We start from the raw sequence: 17,998 nt of genomic DNA, 5'->3' as shown, positions 1-17,998 counted from the left end.
GTAGTAGTAATAGTGGTGGTAGTAATAGTAGTAGTGGTTGTGGTGGTAACAGTAGTAATAGTAGTGGTGGTGATACTGGTAGTAGTAGTGGCAGTAGTGGTAATGGTAGTAGCAGTAATATCAGACACCTCAAAATTTACAAAGATCTTCACACGGGAACATAGTAGGACCACAGTTCTAGACTGGAAGGGGCCTCAGCAGTCATCTAGTGCAGCCCCTTTGTTTTACAGATGGGTAAACTGAGGGAGATGACTTGCCCAAGGTCAGTCAATCCATCAATCAACAGGTATTTCATAAGCCCCAGCAATGTGCCAGGCATCGTTCTAGGCCCTCGGGATACAGAGTACAAAGAATGAAGAGACCTCTTTTTGCTAGGAGTTTCCATTCTAATGGGGGAGACAAGTCCATATTCAGTTCCCACTCAGCATAAATGTAAAGAGAACAAATACAAACTAGTTGAATACAGGGTAGTTTGAGAGGGAGGGCACCAGGAAAGGCTTATTGTAGAAGATGGGGCTGTAGCTTCCTCTTAAAGGAAGAGAGGGCTTAGATGAGGCGGAGGTAAGGAGGAGGGAGTCCCACATCTCCATCATCTCCTTTATCTTCACAACAATCCTTTTATTTTCTGCTTTGTATTCCCAGGACCTGGCACGTACTCAGTGCTTAATAAATGTGTGTGGGTAGTTCTAAATTTGCACATCTTAAATGTCTTCATTATTAATATTAATAAATCACTTATTAATACTTAAGATTATTTATTACTATCAAAATGTCAATATTTCTTTATTATTAATTGTAGGACCATGGGCAAGTTCCTTTCCCTCCCTGAGCCTCAGTTTCCTCCTTGGTAAAAGGACTGGTTTGGACTAAATGATCTCTGATTCCTTAGAGTCTCTGCCTTATTGAGGTAGGGTTGGTAGGGTGGGAACCTTCGTTCTAATCCCAGCTCTACGGCTGGATGATTTAAGAGGCAAGCTTTGGGGAAAAGGCACCCTCAGAGGGTGTTGGTCTTAGAGAAGAAAAGGCTGGAAGAAACCTCACTGTGTGACTGTATTACATTCAACTGGTGGAGACCTGTCGTCTAAGAGAAAAGACAGAAATGAGCTAAGCTTGGGGAAACAAACAAAAAAACAAAAATGACCCAGAAGTAGGGAGCTACGATAGAGTGAACTTTGTCATCTGTATAAGAATAACAGCAGCAGAAATGACAATGAGGATGGTGATAATTCTGGGCTCCTTTCCAGCTCCAAATTCTGTCATCCTGATTGGACAGGCAATGTGACATAAGGGATAGAGCAGTAGACCTGGAGTCAGTAAGATCTGGGTTCAAATTCCGCCTCCAATTAGCTGTGTGACCACTGGCCAATCATTTCATCTCTCTGAGTCTTGGTTTTGTCATCTGTAAAATGGGTGACAGGATGCCTGTAGTGTGGACTTAGTTCAAGGGCTGTTGTGAAACTTAAATAAGATCTTTATAAACTTTAAAGCCCCATATGAATGCTAGTAAATGCTAATGAAAGCTCGATATGCATGCTACAATAGCTATCCTTTTTTAAATTTATTTTTTTAGCTTAAAAAAAACAATTTTCTCTCCTTTTCATTTCCCTCTGGCTCCCATTAGAAAAAAAGAAAAAGAAAACCCTTGTAACACATACGTACAGGTAAACAAAACAAATTCTTGCATAGGACACATCCAAAAATATTATCACACGAGTGATGACTCCCCCCCAGAACCAGCCAGAAAACATTTACAATGCTGTGTGAGCCCAGACAAGGTACACAACCTCTCTGTGCCGGGGGGGGGGGGGACTCTTCTGAAATCCTAAGTTGCAGTGGTGGAGGAAGCTTCCTCCTCTGGGACATTCCTCTATAAATGGAAATCACAGATTCAGTCCCATCACATCCCTCTATGTTCTAACAAGTCAGGGACAGGTGTGATCTATTTTTAAAAATGATTTTCAGCTAAAATGGTTAAATTAAACAAGAAAAAAGTTCATTAAAAAGGTTAGTTGCAATTAATTAGAAACTCCCCTTGTGGGAACATCACTTGGTTCTCACAGCACTCCTGGTAGGAAGGTATTAAAGGGGCCATGGTACCCATTTCACAGATGAGAAAGTTGAGGCTCATTCCCTGAGAATGGATTTTCCTGAAAAGTTACAAGTGCCATCTTACTCAGACTCTTCTCCCCGTCTCTCCTTCAGGCTTTCCAGTAACATCTCTTCCAGGTTCTCCAGCTCCTCTGGGGCTATTTTCAGCAGCCACGTGACATGGCACACAAGTACCCTGGCTCGAGCATCATAGGAGCCTTCAGGTGGAACAAAAACATGGGGGATTAAGAAGGTGCTTTTATTGGATTCCTGTCAAGAATCAAAACAGCTCCTAGTTCTAGAGCACTTCAAGGGATAAAGTACAAAACTCTTCCTCACCATGACCCTGCATGGTAGAGAGTGTGGGGGATTTTGTCATCCCCATTTTACAGATGGGAACACTGAGGCTCAAGGAGGTGAGGAGACTCACCTAGGATCACACTAGAAAAGGTCAAAGCCAGGAATCAAACCCAGGGCCTCTGATTCCCAGTCCTGTGGTCCTTCTACTGTGCTACACACTACCAGACCATGAATATTAATAATGGCCCAAATTTCATGGTGCCTTTTAAGATTTACACGGCGTTTCCCTTCTGGAAATAAGTCCTCCAAGGTTATCGTGTACCTCCTCTGCATGGCTCTATCCAGGCAGCAAGGAAAGGATCTAGTGTGCTAGGTCAGAGTTGGAAAGACCCAAATTCAAATCCTGCCTTTAGATACTTACTAGCTGTGATCTAGGACAAGTCATTTAACTGCTGCCTGCCTCAGTTTCCTCATCTGTAGAATGGGATACCAATAGCACCTACCTCCCAAGGTTGTTGTGAGCTTGTTAAATGAGTGCATAGAACACTTTGCATACCTTAAAGTGTTATATGAAGGTGGCTACTATAAACCTCTTTGTAATATCCATTTACATGGGTATCTCCTATTAGAAAGTAAACTCCTATAGGGTAGGAACTTCTAGTTTTTCCTTCGTATCCCCAGAGATTAACATTGTGCTGGACACGTAAACAATGTTAAGGTATGTATTTGTTGATTAATGAGTTGATAAATATTATCAGGGGCGGCTAGGTGGCACCATAGGGCAGAGAGTGCCAGGCCTGGAGTCAGGAGATCCTGAGCTCAAATCTGCCCTCAGACACTTACTAGCTGTGTGACCCTGGGCAAGTCACTTCACCCTGTCTGCCTCGGTTTCCTCATCTGTAAAATGAGCTACAGAAGGCAATGGCAAATACTTCAGGATCTCTGCCAAGAAAACCTCAAATGAGGTCACAGAGAGTCAGACATGACTGAAATGAATCAACAAGGACGACAAATATTATCATTATCATTTCACAGATGAGAAAACAGGGTCCCCAAAAGATCACAGCATTATAGACCTCGAGCTGGAAGCATCCTCAGAGTCCAATCTCTATCATTTACAGATGAGGAAACTGAGGCCCAAGGAGGTGAAGTGATTTGCCCAGAGCTGCCCAGGTAGTAAGCGTCAAAAGTGAGATTTGAACCCAGTTCCTCTGATTACAGAGTCAGGTGATTTTTCCACTGACTAGTCCAAGGTCACAAAGCTAGCATGTGGCACAGCCAGAATTCAGCCCGGATCGCTTAACTTCAAGTGCAGATCCCCCGCCGCTACTCAAGAAACCCCCCTCCCCCTCTGTCCACTCATCCTGTCTGGCTGGTGGTTGGAGGGGCCAAGCTCTTTGAGGACAGGAACTGTTTTTTTTTTTTCCTTTCATTGTATCCCCATCACCAAACACAGAGCCTGATATGTAGTAGGTGCTTACTAAGTGCCAGTGGGCTTAGATTCTTAGAATTTAGCCAATGGCTCACTAATGTTCAGACTCTGCAGTATGATGGATGTTCCAATAAACCTTGTCTTTGGCTGAAAAAATAAAATAAGTGCTAGTGGACTGACTGACTCAGAGATGGGGGTCTGTGCCACCTGGTTATGGCATGAGAGCCCAGCCCTGTGGGTGGATAGGATAAAGAGTAAGGGGTGACTCAGACAGGGAAGACATTGGCCAAGGCATATCTGAATGGCAGCCTATGGCACAGGAATAGCCGGGGTAGCTGGGAGGGTCCTAAGAAACCTTAACTCCAAGAGAACAAGGACCTTAAGGAACTGGGCAGAGGGCCCATGATCTACGCTCAATCCCATTGGAAGTTACATTACTAGTTAATATTTCTTGTTCAAAGAACCCACATTTTTATAGGACCTAGAGATACACAAAATGTTTTCCTCACCCGGTTGGGCAGCATAAATATTCTTATTCCCATTTATAGGGGGAGACTGTGAGCCATAGCACTCTGGTGGAATAAGAGGAGAAATGGAGTTGTCCATCCCAAAGCTGGATGAAGAAGGTCAGTGAGGGTTCCTGTCTCTTCTCCAATAGCCCTGCCCGGATGAGTGAGGGCCAGGAGGAAAGCCTGATTAAGGCAGAGAGGGCAGAAAAGGATGAAGACGCCCAAAGAGGCTGGGAGACTTGGGCCTCCTCCCTGCCTGGCACACCCTTCTCACGCCTCCCCAGACCTGTATTAACCAGCCGAGTGGCTACGTGCTGAGGGTCAGACCACCTCTCCCTGCCAGTTACTAGGTCAACCATGGCTCCTTTCGAGTAAATAGCTGGTATCAGAAGCAGGAGATAATCAGCACTAATGAGATTCAAACAACCTTCAGCAGCTGTCATTAGTCAATGAGAATTATCAATAGCCATTAATGCAAGTGTCATTGATCAAGGTTATGGTGAGTAAGCTGGATGGAATATTGGCCAAGTGCACACCATTGATTAAGATTTTCCAAAAGCCTCTTTTGAAGATGAGGAAACAGAGGCCCAGAGAGATCCAATGACCTGCCCGAGGTCATACTGCTGGTCTCAAGTTCAAACCACATGAGGATCTGGATTCAGAGGGCCTGGGTTCCAATCCCACTTGCCACCTGTGTGACCTTAGGCAGTCTATGTGACCTCCATTTTCTCAACTGTAAAATGGACCAGATGGGCCCTGAGGAACCTTTCAGCTCCGGATCAATGATCCTATAATCACCTGAAGAACTGAGAAGGGTTAGCATAGAAAAGAGAACCCTCACCTGGGGACTGTTTCATGGCTGTTTTTGTATTCCTTTCACTGAGCTCAGCACCTGGCCCAGAGGAGGTGCTTAATAAATGTTTACTGATCGACATGTTGGCTGATATGTTGGCTTGTATTCAAGTAAAGAGCATTACATGTGGAAGAGGAAATATGGCATGGTCTACAGGGAATTCTGGTTGGGTAGGAGTAGGAGCAGGGGTGGGGAACCTGTGGCCTTCTAGCCCCTTGGGTGTGGCCTTTTGACTGAGTCCAAGTTTTACAGAACAAATCCTTTTATTAAGGGGATTTGTTTTGTGAAGTCTGGATTCATTCACAGAGCTGCACTTGAGGACCTAGAGGGTCACATGTGGCCTCAAGGCTGAAGGTTCCTCACCCCTGGGTTGGACTAATTGGCCTGTCATCTCTCCTCACTCTGAAATGTTAATTCTAAAGATACTAGAGATAATTGAGATTAATCTGTTAACCTGGAGTCTGCGAACTTGTTTTTAAAATATTTTGAAAATTTTTATTAATTTATTTAGTTTAATTTTATAAATTTTTTAAAAAATTGTTAAATATTTTGAGAACTGTATTTCAATAGAATTGGTTTCCATTCTAATCCTATAGGCTTTATTTTAAACATTTAACATTATTCCAAGAAGGGGTCACAGAACTGTCAAAAGGATCCAGGACACAAAAAGGGTTAAGGGCTGCTACAGGAAAGCTTCTTGGAATTCCAACCAAGCCAGAGTCCACTTGGAGATCTAGGTTAAATGAGCCTGTGCAATTAAAGACTTAAGGAGGCATTGTGATGGGGCGGGAAGAGCATGAGCCCAGATAGGTCATTTTAGCTTTATGGACTTCAGTTTCCTTATCTGTTAAATGGGGATTATAATGTTAGTACTGCCTAACTTTATAAACTGGCCCCAGAAATAGGAGCAGTTATTAAGTAAGAGCTGGGTTACCAAGGGCATCTGAAAGGAGCAAACTTCCTTACAGACACGGGATGACACAGGCTTCTCCAACTCTACTATCAGAACTCTGGCTTCCCTTGTGGCTGCTAAGCACGCACTTTGGGCCATAGTACAGGCCACAGGGCCCTCTTCTTTTGTTACCTTGATTTTATTTTTCACGTATTTATTTATTTTTAATCAAAGTCTGCTCTCTCTTCTTATTTCCTTCTCTCCTCTAACCCCATTGCGAAAGCTACAACATAGTTGAGCAAAACAACATTGCATTGGCCTGTTAAAAATTCCTGCACTGGCCATGTTAAAAAAAAAAAAGTCAGTCTCCCTCTGCCCCTTGAATCCATCAGTAGGCGGGTAACATCAATATGAGTCCTCCAGAATTACAGCTGGTTATTGTGTTGATCAGAGTTCTTAAGTCTTCCAAAGTTATTTGTCTTAAAAATATTGTTGTTATTGTATAAATTGTTCTGTTCACTTCACTCTGCGACAGTTCATACAGATCTCTCCAGGTTTCTCTCCTTCCTCATTCCTTACAGCACAATAGTATTCCATCACATTCATATATCACAACTTATTCAGCCATTCCCCAATTGATGGGCATCCCCTCAATTTCCAGTTCTTTGCCACCACAAAAAGAGCTGCTATAAATATTTTTATACTATTGGGTCCTTTTCCTCTTTTTAAAAATCTCTTTGGACCTAGTCATGTATTTCTGGGTCAAAGGATATGCATAATTTAATGGCTTTGGGGATGCAAAATGCTTTCCAGAATGGTCGGACCATTTCCCACTTCTGCCCACAGGGCATTAATATGCTTGTTTTTCCATGGCTTCTCCAGTATTCGTCATTTTCTTTTTCTGCCAATTTTGTCAATCTGAGGAGTGTGAGGGAGAATTTCAGAGTTGTTTTCATTTGATTTTCCCTAATTATTAGTGATTTAGAGCATCTTTTTATTTTCTGGAAAACTGCCTGTTCATATCCTTTGACCATTTATACATTGATTATTTTTATTTATTTATTTTATTTTTAGGCAATTGGGGTTAAGTGACTTGCCCAGGGTCACACAGCTAGTAAATGTCAAGTGTTTGGTCTGAGGCCGGATTTGAACTCAGGTTGTCCTGACTCCAGGGCCAGTGCTCTATGCACTGCGCCATCTAGCTGCCCCTCCTTTGAGCATTTATCAAATGGGGAATGGCATTGTGTCTAAGAGATAAGTCATGCTCATCACAAGCCACACTCTCGTGACAGCCCTTCTGTTCTCCACACTCACCCAGGCCCCAGGGAAATCCACTTCCCCTCAGCAGCCTAGTTTAATGTTTAATTGCCCTTCAGCAGGGATTAGAAGAGCAAAGATGCCCCATAACCCATGGGGCTGAAAGTTAAGTCCAAGGCTAGAAGGGCAGAGACTTGTCAGGGAATATTTTCAAGCAACTTAGACCTTGAACTTTCAAAGTTATTTAAAGAATGAAAGTGAATTCATGAAAGATTGAAGCCTTCAAAGTCACAGAGATGCAAGGGACCTTAAGAGATAGTCTGGTCCTTGTTCTGGGGAGGATTTCCAAAAGAACTAGAAAGAAAGAATGCTTACCACCTGGGTAAGGGTAAAGAGTTTAGAGGGCCCTTAGAACAGAGAATGTCAGAACTGGGAGGGCCCTTAGAACATAGATGTCAGAGCTGTGAAGGGCCCTTAGAATCCAGAATATCAGAGCTGAGGTGGGGGGTCCTTAGAACACAGGATGTCAGAGCTGGGAGGGACCTTAGAACATAGATGTCAGAGCTGGGAGGGATCTCAGAACACAGAATATCAGAGCTAGGAAGGGCCCTCAGAACATAGATGTCAGAGCTGGGATGGGCCTTAGAGCACCAGATGTCAGAAGTGGGAGGGCCCTTAGAACACAGGATGTCAGAGCTGGGAGGGACCTTAGAACATAGATGTCAGAGCTGGGAGGGATCTTAGGACACAGAATATCAGAGCTAGGAAGGGCCTTCAGAACACAGAATGTCAGAGCTGGGAGGGGCCTTAGAGCACCAGATGTCGGAAGTGGGAGGGCCCTTAGAACACAGGATGTCAGAGCTGGGAGGGACATAGAATGTTAGGAGCTAGCGAGGATAACATGGTGCAGCGGTAACAGCACTGGATTTGGATTCATAGGACCATGGGTTCCTAACTGCTTACTACCTGGGTGACCCTGGGCAGTCGTTCAACCTCTGTGGCCCTCAGTTTCCTCACGTATACAAACAGAATCTACAGAAGGGACTTTTGATCCTCTGGGGCTGTGTATGAAGATGACCTCTGAGGCATCTCTGATTCAACAAGCATTTATTAAGTGCTTATGGTATACATTTACCCCTTCCTAAGTGCTAGGGATATAAAGACCACAGTTCCTACCTTCAAGGAGCTTACTACTCACAGCTTCAGACCCTGTGACCTTGGAACACAGGATGCTAGAGAGAGAAGAGACACCAGGGCTTTCTGGTCCAACATCATTTCCTAGTGGGAAGCAGACTCTGAGAGGGAAAGCCTTGTGCCCAAGTCACACATAGGATTTGTGACTAAGCCAGGAAGAGAATTGAGTTCTCCTGATTCTCAGGCCTGTGTTCTTTCTACTATTCTACATTGCCCCTTGGAGATCACAGAATTACATAATCTAGGAGTTGGACAGAACCCTAGAAGCCAATACCTGAGTTCAACCAATATCTGAATAATAATCCCTTCTAATAATAGATAAAAATCATAATATTTTATAGTAAACAAAATACTTTGCATATACTATGATCTCATTTGATCCTCACAATAATCCTATGAGGTACATTTTACAGATGAGGAAACTGAGGCAAACAGGGTTAAGTGACTTGTCCAGGGTCACACTTTATATCACTCACATTTTCTAGTGTAACCCTTCCCCTAAATTTCATTTCTTTTTCAAAGTAGAAATGTGTAGTAAATGGCAAAATAAGACAAAGAAGTAATAGATTCCTTCCCCCTGTCCAATACGTACGAATACACACACTCTCAATGCCACTATAGAAAAATATGCACGAATACAGACATATGTATATACATATGTGCACATGTATGTATATACAGACATACATGTGCACTAATACTCAAGGAGATATACACATACATATGCAAAAATACGTATACCATCAGTGCACACAGAGAAGAAATGTGTGGAGGGGCAAACGTGTAGGGAACAAGGAGGCAGCTAAGTATCATGGAGGATGGACGGCTGGTCCTGGAGTCTGGAAAGACCTGAGTTCAAAACCGGCCTCAGACACTAGCTGTGTGACCCTGGGCAAGTCACTTAACCTCTAGAGGCCTGCCTCAGTTTCCCCAACTGTAAAATGGGAATAATAACGGCACCTATCTCCTGGGTCTGTTGTGAGGATCAAATGAGATAATATGTGTAAAGTGCCTGGCACAAAGTAGGTACTTAAAAATAAACGCTTATTCCTTCTCTTCCCTTTCCCTGCCTATCTCTTACTTAGGGGATTGGGCTCAGCAACATTTTTTAGTTAAAATTCCAGAGGCTTTTGTTAAATGTATCTTTTAGATAAGCAGATGCTTATCGCCCAGAGGGAAAACAAATCCCAGCTTTCCCCCTCCTCCTCCCTTTCACATAAGTTGCCCTTCCCTTCCCTCCCACAGGGACTTGTCTAGATGGCATTTCATCTCTGGCAGGAAGTTCTGGAACCCAGGTGCCAGACTCCTTGGGACCCAGAGCTGGGCTCTCCTAGCTAGTGAATGCTGTCCAAATTTATCCTCAGTGACAGCCAGAGGCCAAAACAGAATCGAAAGAAGTCCAGATTCTGCTCTGGGGAGCCATATGGGCTCCCCAAACACGGAAGGAATGTCTCACAAGGGAAGTTTCTGTGGTTTTGAGCTAACACTGGATACATACCGGCTGTTAGAAATTCAGCAAAGCTCCCTGGTCGTGGAGCTCACCCTCTCAATAAAGCAGGAAGTTTCTCCTGGCCAGTTCAACCCTCCTTCTTCCTGGTTATATTTCTAAAAGTGCCCCGGGTAAGTTTCATGGAACAGGTTCTGCAGGGTATTGTTTTCAATGGTGGAGGCCCACGGGTCAAAGAAAGGAGGAAGGGGGCCAAGGTTCATTGCTAGAGCTTTTAAAAAGCACAGCTATGAAAGCAGGATCCTGGGCCCCCTAGAAGGGGGATCAGGATGGTTTTAGGGCAGCCCAGGATTCTGCTGGCAGGCCTGCTACTACCTTCCTGGCCTGCAGCTTCCTCACCTATAAATGAGGGAGGCGAACAGGGACAAAAGTTCCTTCTAGACATGACATTCTATGCTCAAACAACATTTCCAGCTCTGCAGTCTAAGAGCTCTCCCAACTCTGTCATTCTATGTTCTAAGGACCCTTGCAGCTCTGTCAATCTGTGTTCTAAGGGTCCTCTCAGCTCCAACATTCTGGGTTCAAGGGGCCCTCCCAACTTTGACATTCTATGTTCTAAGGGCCCTTCCAGCTCTGTCATTCTCTATTCTAAGGGTCCTCCCAGCTGACATTCTGTGTTCTAAGACTCCTCTCAACTCTGACATTCTGTGTTCTAAGGACTTTCCCAGCTCTGTCATTCTGTATTCTGAGACCCCTCTCAACTCTGTCATTCTGTGTTCTAAGGGCCCTCCCAGCTCTGACAGTCTGTCTTCTAAAGACCATTCCAGCTCTGATATTCTGTTCTAAATACACTACCAGCTTTGACATTTTGTGTTCTAAGGCCCCTCCCAACTCTGACATTCTATGTTCTAAGAATCCTCCCAGTTCTGACATTCTATGTTCAAAAAATGTTTCCAGCTCCAACATTCCTTGTTCCAAGGGCTCTCCCAGTTCTGTCATTCTATGTTCTAAGGGCCTTCCCATCTCTGACATTCTGTGTTCTAAGGCCTTCCCACCTCTGACATTCTGTGTTCTAAGGCCTTCCCACCTCTGACATTCTGTGCTCTAAGGTCCCTCCCAACTCTGACATTCTGTATTCTAAAGACCATTCCAGCTCTGATATTCTGTTCTAAATACTTCACTAGTTTTTGACATTCTGTGTTCTTGATAGCCTATGTTCTAAAGTCCCTTCTAGTTCTGAGGTCCCTGTAACATTCTATATTTTAATCAGATTCTTTCCAACTAGGATATCCTATGTTCCAAGGCCTCTTCCAGCTCTGACTTTCTGTATTCTAAGGTCCCTTTCAGCTGTGGCATTCTGTGATCCTTCTTGCCACTGATCTGAGTCAATGATTACCTTACCAAAATGTGTTTCCTAACCTGCAGTTAGCCATCTCAGGCTACTGAATCCCTAACTCCTCATTATCACGGGGTCATCAGATTAAACTGGAACACTTCACAGATGTTATCAGATTTTATACCGATATTATCTAGATATGAGAGAATGATTACTCGCACTTGGAGACACACATAGGACACTTAGTTATTCTTGTAGATAAAGCTTCTGGGTCGGAAGTTCATTTAACACGTCCCACTTCCTCTTTGTGATGCCCGCATTCACGTGCTGGGAGAACACGCAGCTATATGGAGGGCCAGGGCCGGGGTCAATCTAAGAGGGACCCTTGTCTATAATAGAGGCTGCTGTAATAGAGCTGTTGTAGAGCTGACCCCTTGGAGTCGGGAGATCTGAGTGCCAATCATGGTCTGGACACTAACTCTATCTTAGTTAGGGGATTCCTAACTAAGGGATTCCCTCAGGATTTTTCTTTTTGTTTTATTTTGTATCACCAATGGCTACCACGGTAGCTGGCATATAGGCTCACCGATCCAGCACGAGAAGGGGCCTTAGCAACCATAACCTCCAACCTGTTAATTTTATAGATGAGGAAACTGGGGGCTCCCTTGCACATAAGGAAGTCTGTCTCACTATTAAAGACTGGAAGTTATGAGTAAGCCCAAACTTCTAATGCTAAATCTACGATTTTATGAGTATTGGCCCTAGAATTAAGAGGGTGCCCCCCGTCCCATTTTATAAAAAAAAGACTTAGGAAATCAAACTTACCATTCCTGAGGGAGAAGGTCAGAAGATCCTAGGAAACAAAAGGAAATTAGGGATGTATGTATAGAATCAATGATTAAAATCCTGTTATCATTCAAGCTGTTAGTTGGAGGGGACTTTAGAACACAGACCGCTAGCCGTTGAAGGAACTTTAGAGGTCACCTAGTCCAAACCTTTCATTTAACAGATGGGGAAACTGAGGCACAGAGAAGGGAAGGGTTTGTCCAAGTTCACTGCCATCTCTTTGGGCAAACATCGCCTCTTACCCTTGTTTACATTGCCCCAACGTCTTTGAGTGCTTGCCCATTTCACAGACAAGGAGAAAGCTCAAAGAGTTTGGATAACTTACTCAGAGGTATTCAATATACTGCCAAAGATCCATGTTCCTCAAGTGTAGCCCAGTCATTTCCCTTCAGGAGTGAATACAGGAAAAAAATGACAGACCGTAGAATATCAGCTGGGAGCAGCCTTAGACCACAGAACATCAGAGCAGGGAGGGCCCTTAGAGCACAGAATATCAGAGCAGGGAGGGCCCTTAGAACACAGAATGTCAGAGTTTGGAGGGTCCTTAGAACACAGAATGTCAGAGCTGGGAGGGCCTTTAGAACACAGGATGTCAGAGCTGAATGTACTAGAGGTACATTTTACAGATGCTGGAGTCTGCTGCACTCCTAGTCCTGCAAACTCATTTCCAGGCTGGCTGTAAAAAAAGATTTCATTTTCCGCTTCATTCATTCCTGTCCAGGGGGTCTGGGTACCTGTGTAATCACTAGTGGATCATTCTCCAAGACTGGATCCTTCAATAAAATTTCTGCAAATGTGGCCTCCTCTTCTCCTCCCAGGCCATCAGCAAAGGCCACCATGGAGGGGAGGACTGTTTCTGGTAACTCCAGCCATTTCACTAAGCTTTCCACAAATTCCATCCGAAAGGAGCTGAAAGACACAATTATTTCAGACACAGAGAGTTCTGCTTTCCTCTCTCCCAATTCTAGCTCCTGATTATCCAACACTGGGAAGAACTGAGATAAGTGAAATGCCCAGGTAATTTCAAAATCTCATTTTAGTAGAAACTTTACTAAATGGCTAATAAATCACAAATTTAATTATGACAATCCACCAACAATAATAATAGTTAACATTTATATAACTTTTTAGAGTTTGCAAAGTGCTTTATAAATAGAATCTCATTTGATCCTCACAATATCCCTGAGAAGCAGATGCTAATATTACTCTTATTTTACAGATGAGGAAACTGAATCAGACAGTGGTAAAGTGATTTGCTCAGGATCATACATCTGGGAAATGTCTGAGGCTGGATTTGAGCTCAGGTCTCCCTGACTCCAGGTCCACTGTGCCACCTAGATGCCCAAAGCACCAACTTTATGAGTCACAAGTGTTAAGTTTAAGTCCTGGCTCTGCCTTGAACTTACTGCGTGATCCTGGACTCATGCCTTCCCTATGCCTCAGTTTCCATATCTATAAAATTAATAACAATTCTCATTTTCCATAGAGCTTTAAAGTTTTAGAAAGTGTTTTCCTTATAACATCCCTGTGAGGTAGGTAGTGAAAAGATTCTTACTCTCATTCCACAGATGAGGAAACTGAGGCAGAGAGGTCATATAGAATCACAGAATCTAAGAGCTGTAAAAGACCTCAGAAGTAACCCAATCCAATTTACATTCAACCGAGAATGCTCTCTTTAACATCCCTGACATGTGGCCATCCAGAAACCACCCAAATATCTCCAGGGTGAACCCACTACCTCCTGAAACAACCCACTCCACTCCAGGACAGCTCCATCTGCCAGGAAATACCTTACATAGCATTGAACCCAAATTGGCCTCTGCTTCTCCCATCCACTGCTCCAAGGCCTCCCATACATGACAATCTTGTCTTCTCTAGGCTTGATGCTCTGACTGAACCTTGAATGCTCTGGTCTCCAGGCATCTCCTGGTCACCTCCCTTCAGGACAAGCCCAACCCACCTATGTCCTTCCAAAAATATGCCACCCAGAACTGTTTCTGGAAACTTAGGCCACTTCACTAGACCTTCCACAAATTCCATCCAAGATGATATCAAACTAATAATGATACTATTTGGCTCAAAGTTGGGATTTGAACCCAGATTTATGATTATATGTCGGATCCTGTCCTGAACATCCTGAACATGCAAGTTACATATAATTTTTAGCCAAAAATTATTTTTTATTTTTTACTTTTCCAAAATTTAGTTATCCTGCATAAATTAGTAGGGGCAGCTAGATGGTACAATGTGTAGACTGCTAGGCTTAGACTCAGAAAGACTCATTTTTCTGAGTTCAAATCTGGCCTCAGACACTTATTAGCTGTGTGACTCTGGGCAAGTCACTTAACCCTGTTTGCCTCAGTTTCCTCATCTGTAAAATGGGCTGGAGAAGGAAATGGCAAACCATTCTAGTATCTTTGCCAAGAAAACCCTAAATGTGGCCATGAAGAGTGAGACACAGCTGAAAATGACTGAACAACAGCATGAATTAGTAGGCCACAAGGGCCTAAGCTCTAGTCCAGTGCTGCCATTAGAACTGACCCCAGGTATCAGACTAAAAGGCTCACTTCTATCTGTTGTCATATTCAAAGCTTAACGTCATTAATCACATAATTAAATTCATGTAATCCATACTTTTGTTCAGTCTTTCAGAGAGTCTCACTCTCTATGACCATAGCACATCTATACTTTTCGTAGGTTTTCTTCACAAAGATACTTGAGTGGTTTGTTATTTCCTTCTCCAGTGGATTAAGGCAAAAAGAGATTAAGTGACTTGCCCAGGGTCACATAGCTTGTAAGTGTCTGAGGTTGGATTTGAATTCAGGTGTACCTGACTCCAGGCCTGTCACTCTATCCACGGAGCAATCTAGCTGCCTCAGTCTACATATAGGGACTTCCAATTTTTCACTAGTGGAAAAACTTAGAAATTCTCAGACCAGTGAAATTCTAAAGTTGCTTCCAGTTCTGACAGTCTAAATCCTAAAAGCCAACGAGAGGATTAGCAATCACTGGGTCTTGTTCCCTGGACAAATTTGGAGAGGAAAAACCCAGGATAGTGGTGCGGATGAAGGGTGGTGGGACAAGAAGGGTGACACCAAAATGATATCTGATCCCTTCCTAGATGTTTCATTCCTTACTAAGGAGACAAAGTGTCCTTGCTAGGATTGTCTATCTAAACAATTGTGCCCCGCAAAATATTTCATCAACAAATCCCCAAAACTATTCTAAAAAAAAAAATCAGTCAATATGCATCTTGGCAAGAAAAGAGGGTAATTAGATAAGATGACAGACCTGCTGAGAGAGAGTCTTCATGTGGGAAAGAGAGAGCCTAATGAAACACCATGTTCCCTATATTGGGAAATCCTTTCTAATCCCTGGCCTGGGGACATTGCAGAGATGACGCATGCATTGAACAAGGAAATTGGACTCGATGATCTCTGACATTCTGTGTTCTAAGTTCCCTTTCTAGCTCTGCCATTTTCTGTTCTAAGTTCTCTTCTAGCTCTAACATTCTACGTTCCAAGGTCCTTTTCCAGATCATGATTCTAAAGTCAAAACACCTCTGTTCTGGTTCTGGAAACAGCCACGCCAGGGACATCCCGCAGAGAGCAGCATACGCAAAACGGCTTGCTTCTTCCAGCTCCTTGCCTGTGGACAGATGTGGCTCTGCCGCCGTCGCCGGCTCAGGATGCTTCCCAGCCCCTTGGCTCTGCCCCTCTGGGGCCGCCATCCTCGAACCTGCCGTAAAAGAAACCCGATGCAGCACATGTTACCGAGAAGCACAGAAAATTCTTCGTATCAAGATTCCTTGAAACGAACAGAGCCCGGAGCAGAGGGTCTGGGTTCCTGTTCTGACTATGTGGCCTTTGCTCAGAGATATGTGGATAAAAAAGAAACAAAATATGTGAAAGGGATCTGAGTCCTCGCAGGGATGGGAGCCACATATGCACCTTATATAGAGTCTTGTATGTGTATGTGTATGTGTATATCTATATCTATATCTATATATATATACACATACACACACATATACATATATATACACGTATACACACACATAAATATACATACATACATACATACATATACACATACATACATACATACACACACACACACACATATATATATATATATATATATATATATATATATATGTAGTCATTTCAACAAACATGTATCAAGTGAGAGGCAGCAAGAGGTAGGAGGTAAAGGGCCAGCCTTGGAATCAGGAAGAAAAAGGATAAGGTGGCTTTTCTAACCTGTCCTCATTTTGTTATGTATCTTGACAGTCATAAGAAAACATTTGTTTGCTCTGGAAAACAATAAGCCATAGGACAATTATAATCTTCAGAGAGACAAAAATTATTCATAATACTTGAAAATCTGCAGGCCTGTTTCAATTATGTTGAACCTGTTTTCCAGACCCGAATGTTTCCAGATTGTGTGTGAAAGTGAATTTTTCCGTGTTGTGTATGTTCACCAGCGGCATTTACCACAAAATAAAGAAGCCTCCACAGGGAAAAAAAAGAACAATTTAAAAAAAAGAAAAATTATAAGGCACTGGGCTTACAAATATGACCAAAAAATGACAGTCCCTTACCTCAAAGAACTTACATACTACTTATTCTCTCCTAATAATAGTTCCTATTTCTATAGCCCTTTAAGGTTTATAAAACACTCTCCTCATAGCAATTTTGTGAAGTGGGAGATATTAAGTATTAAGGAGGCAGGACTTGTAGTCAGAGGTCTTGGGTTCAAATTCCAGCTCTGCTACTACCCATCTGGCCTTGGGTAAGTCATTTTGCTTCTCCGGGCCTTGCTTTCTTAGTAACAATAGTAAGTATTTATGTGACGATCCAGGTTTGCAAAATGCTTTACAAATGTTATCTCATTTTATCTGCACAACAACCCTGAGAGGTAGGTGCTGTTACCGTCCACATTTTACAGATGAGGAAACTGAGGCAGAGAATGGTTAATTTACCCAGGATCACATATTTAAGCAAGGGTCTATGGCTGGATTTGAATTCAGGTCTTCCTGACTCCACGTCCAGCACTCTATCCAGTGAGCTGCCTGATACCATCTGTAAAATGAAGAGGTTGGACTGAATGAACTTGAAGGTCCTTTCAGCTCTAGAATTATGACTCCCCTTTTGCACGGGAAGAAACAGACCCAGAATTGTTAAATGACTTGTCCAAGGCGACAGAAGTCAGGAGGGAGTGGGGAAACACTAAGGCTAAGGCAGCATTCCCTTCCCCTCTCATGCTCTACCCTCTGCCCAAATTCACCTGTTTACCTGGTATTTATTCACTGCATGTAGATTTTGAGTCGACTTAGATTATACTCCATTGTCTCCCTCATTATAACAGCAAGGTCACTGAGAGCAGGGATTGTTGATTCTTTATATTTGGTCTAGCACCTAGCACAACGCCCAGCGCACAACAGGTGCTTAAGATAACACTTGTTGACTGACTGATTGAAACCATTCCCTTTGCCCTGGGAAGCAGTGAGGAACAAAGCTTGAGAGGAAGATCAGGGCGTGACTGTACAGGGCCTGGAGTGCCAAGTGGAGAATTCTGCACAGGAGTCTGCAAACAGGTCCTGGACTTCACTGATGGAGCTCAAATGAATCTTGTCCACACGGACGGAGCACACAGTCTGTGCACAGTACACCCACTAGCTGCTGGAGTTGCCTTACTTTAGGCTTTGACTGTGTAATAAGCTTCTCTCTTAATTTCTCTGGACCTCAGTTTTTTCATCTGAAAAATGAGATTGGATTAGAGGGTCTCTAAGATGCCTCCCAGCTCTGACATTCTGTGTTCTAAGGCTCCTCCCAGCTCTGA

At 43.3% G+C, this 17,998-nt stretch overlaps 1 protein-coding gene across 5 annotated transcripts in view; it reads right to left on the bottom strand.

The window, feature by feature from the left end:
• Nucleotides 1-17,998, bottom strand: part of LOC114028476 (transmembrane and coiled-coil domain-containing protein 4-like) — a 109,908-nt gene that overhangs the window by 82,459 nt on the left and 9,451 nt on the right. For 3 of the 5 annotated variants that reach the window (XM_027842711.1, XM_027842714.1, XM_027842716.1), the window contains exons 3-6: nucleotides 15,715-15,892; nucleotides 12,889-13,063; nucleotides 12,134-12,161; nucleotides 2,174-2,306 (exon numbers count right to left, since the gene is read on the bottom strand). In XM_027842711.1, coding sequence (XP_027698512.1) covers nucleotides 2,174-2,306; nucleotides 12,134-12,161; nucleotides 12,889-13,063; nucleotides 15,715-15,884 — 506 coding nt within the window. In that variant the 5' untranslated portion in view covers nucleotides 15,885-15,892. Of the gene's footprint in view, nucleotides 1-2,173; nucleotides 2,307-12,133; nucleotides 12,162-12,888; nucleotides 13,064-15,714; nucleotides 15,893-17,451; nucleotides 17,915-17,998 lie in introns of all 5 variants that reach the window. The other 2 variants (XM_027842712.1, XM_027842713.1) reach the window with 1 other exon arrangement.

Source organism: Vombatus ursinus, unplaced genomic scaffold (genome assembly GCF_900497805.2).
Source record: "Vombatus ursinus unplaced genomic scaffold, bare-nosed wombat genome assembly UNPS02014884.1, whole genome shotgun sequence".
Classification (NCBI taxonomy): domain Eukaryota; kingdom Metazoa; phylum Chordata; class Mammalia; order Diprotodontia; family Vombatidae; genus Vombatus; species Vombatus ursinus.
The sequence above is the reverse complement of the archived record's forward strand: the minus strand, read 5'-3'. Positions and strand labels throughout refer to the sequence as shown.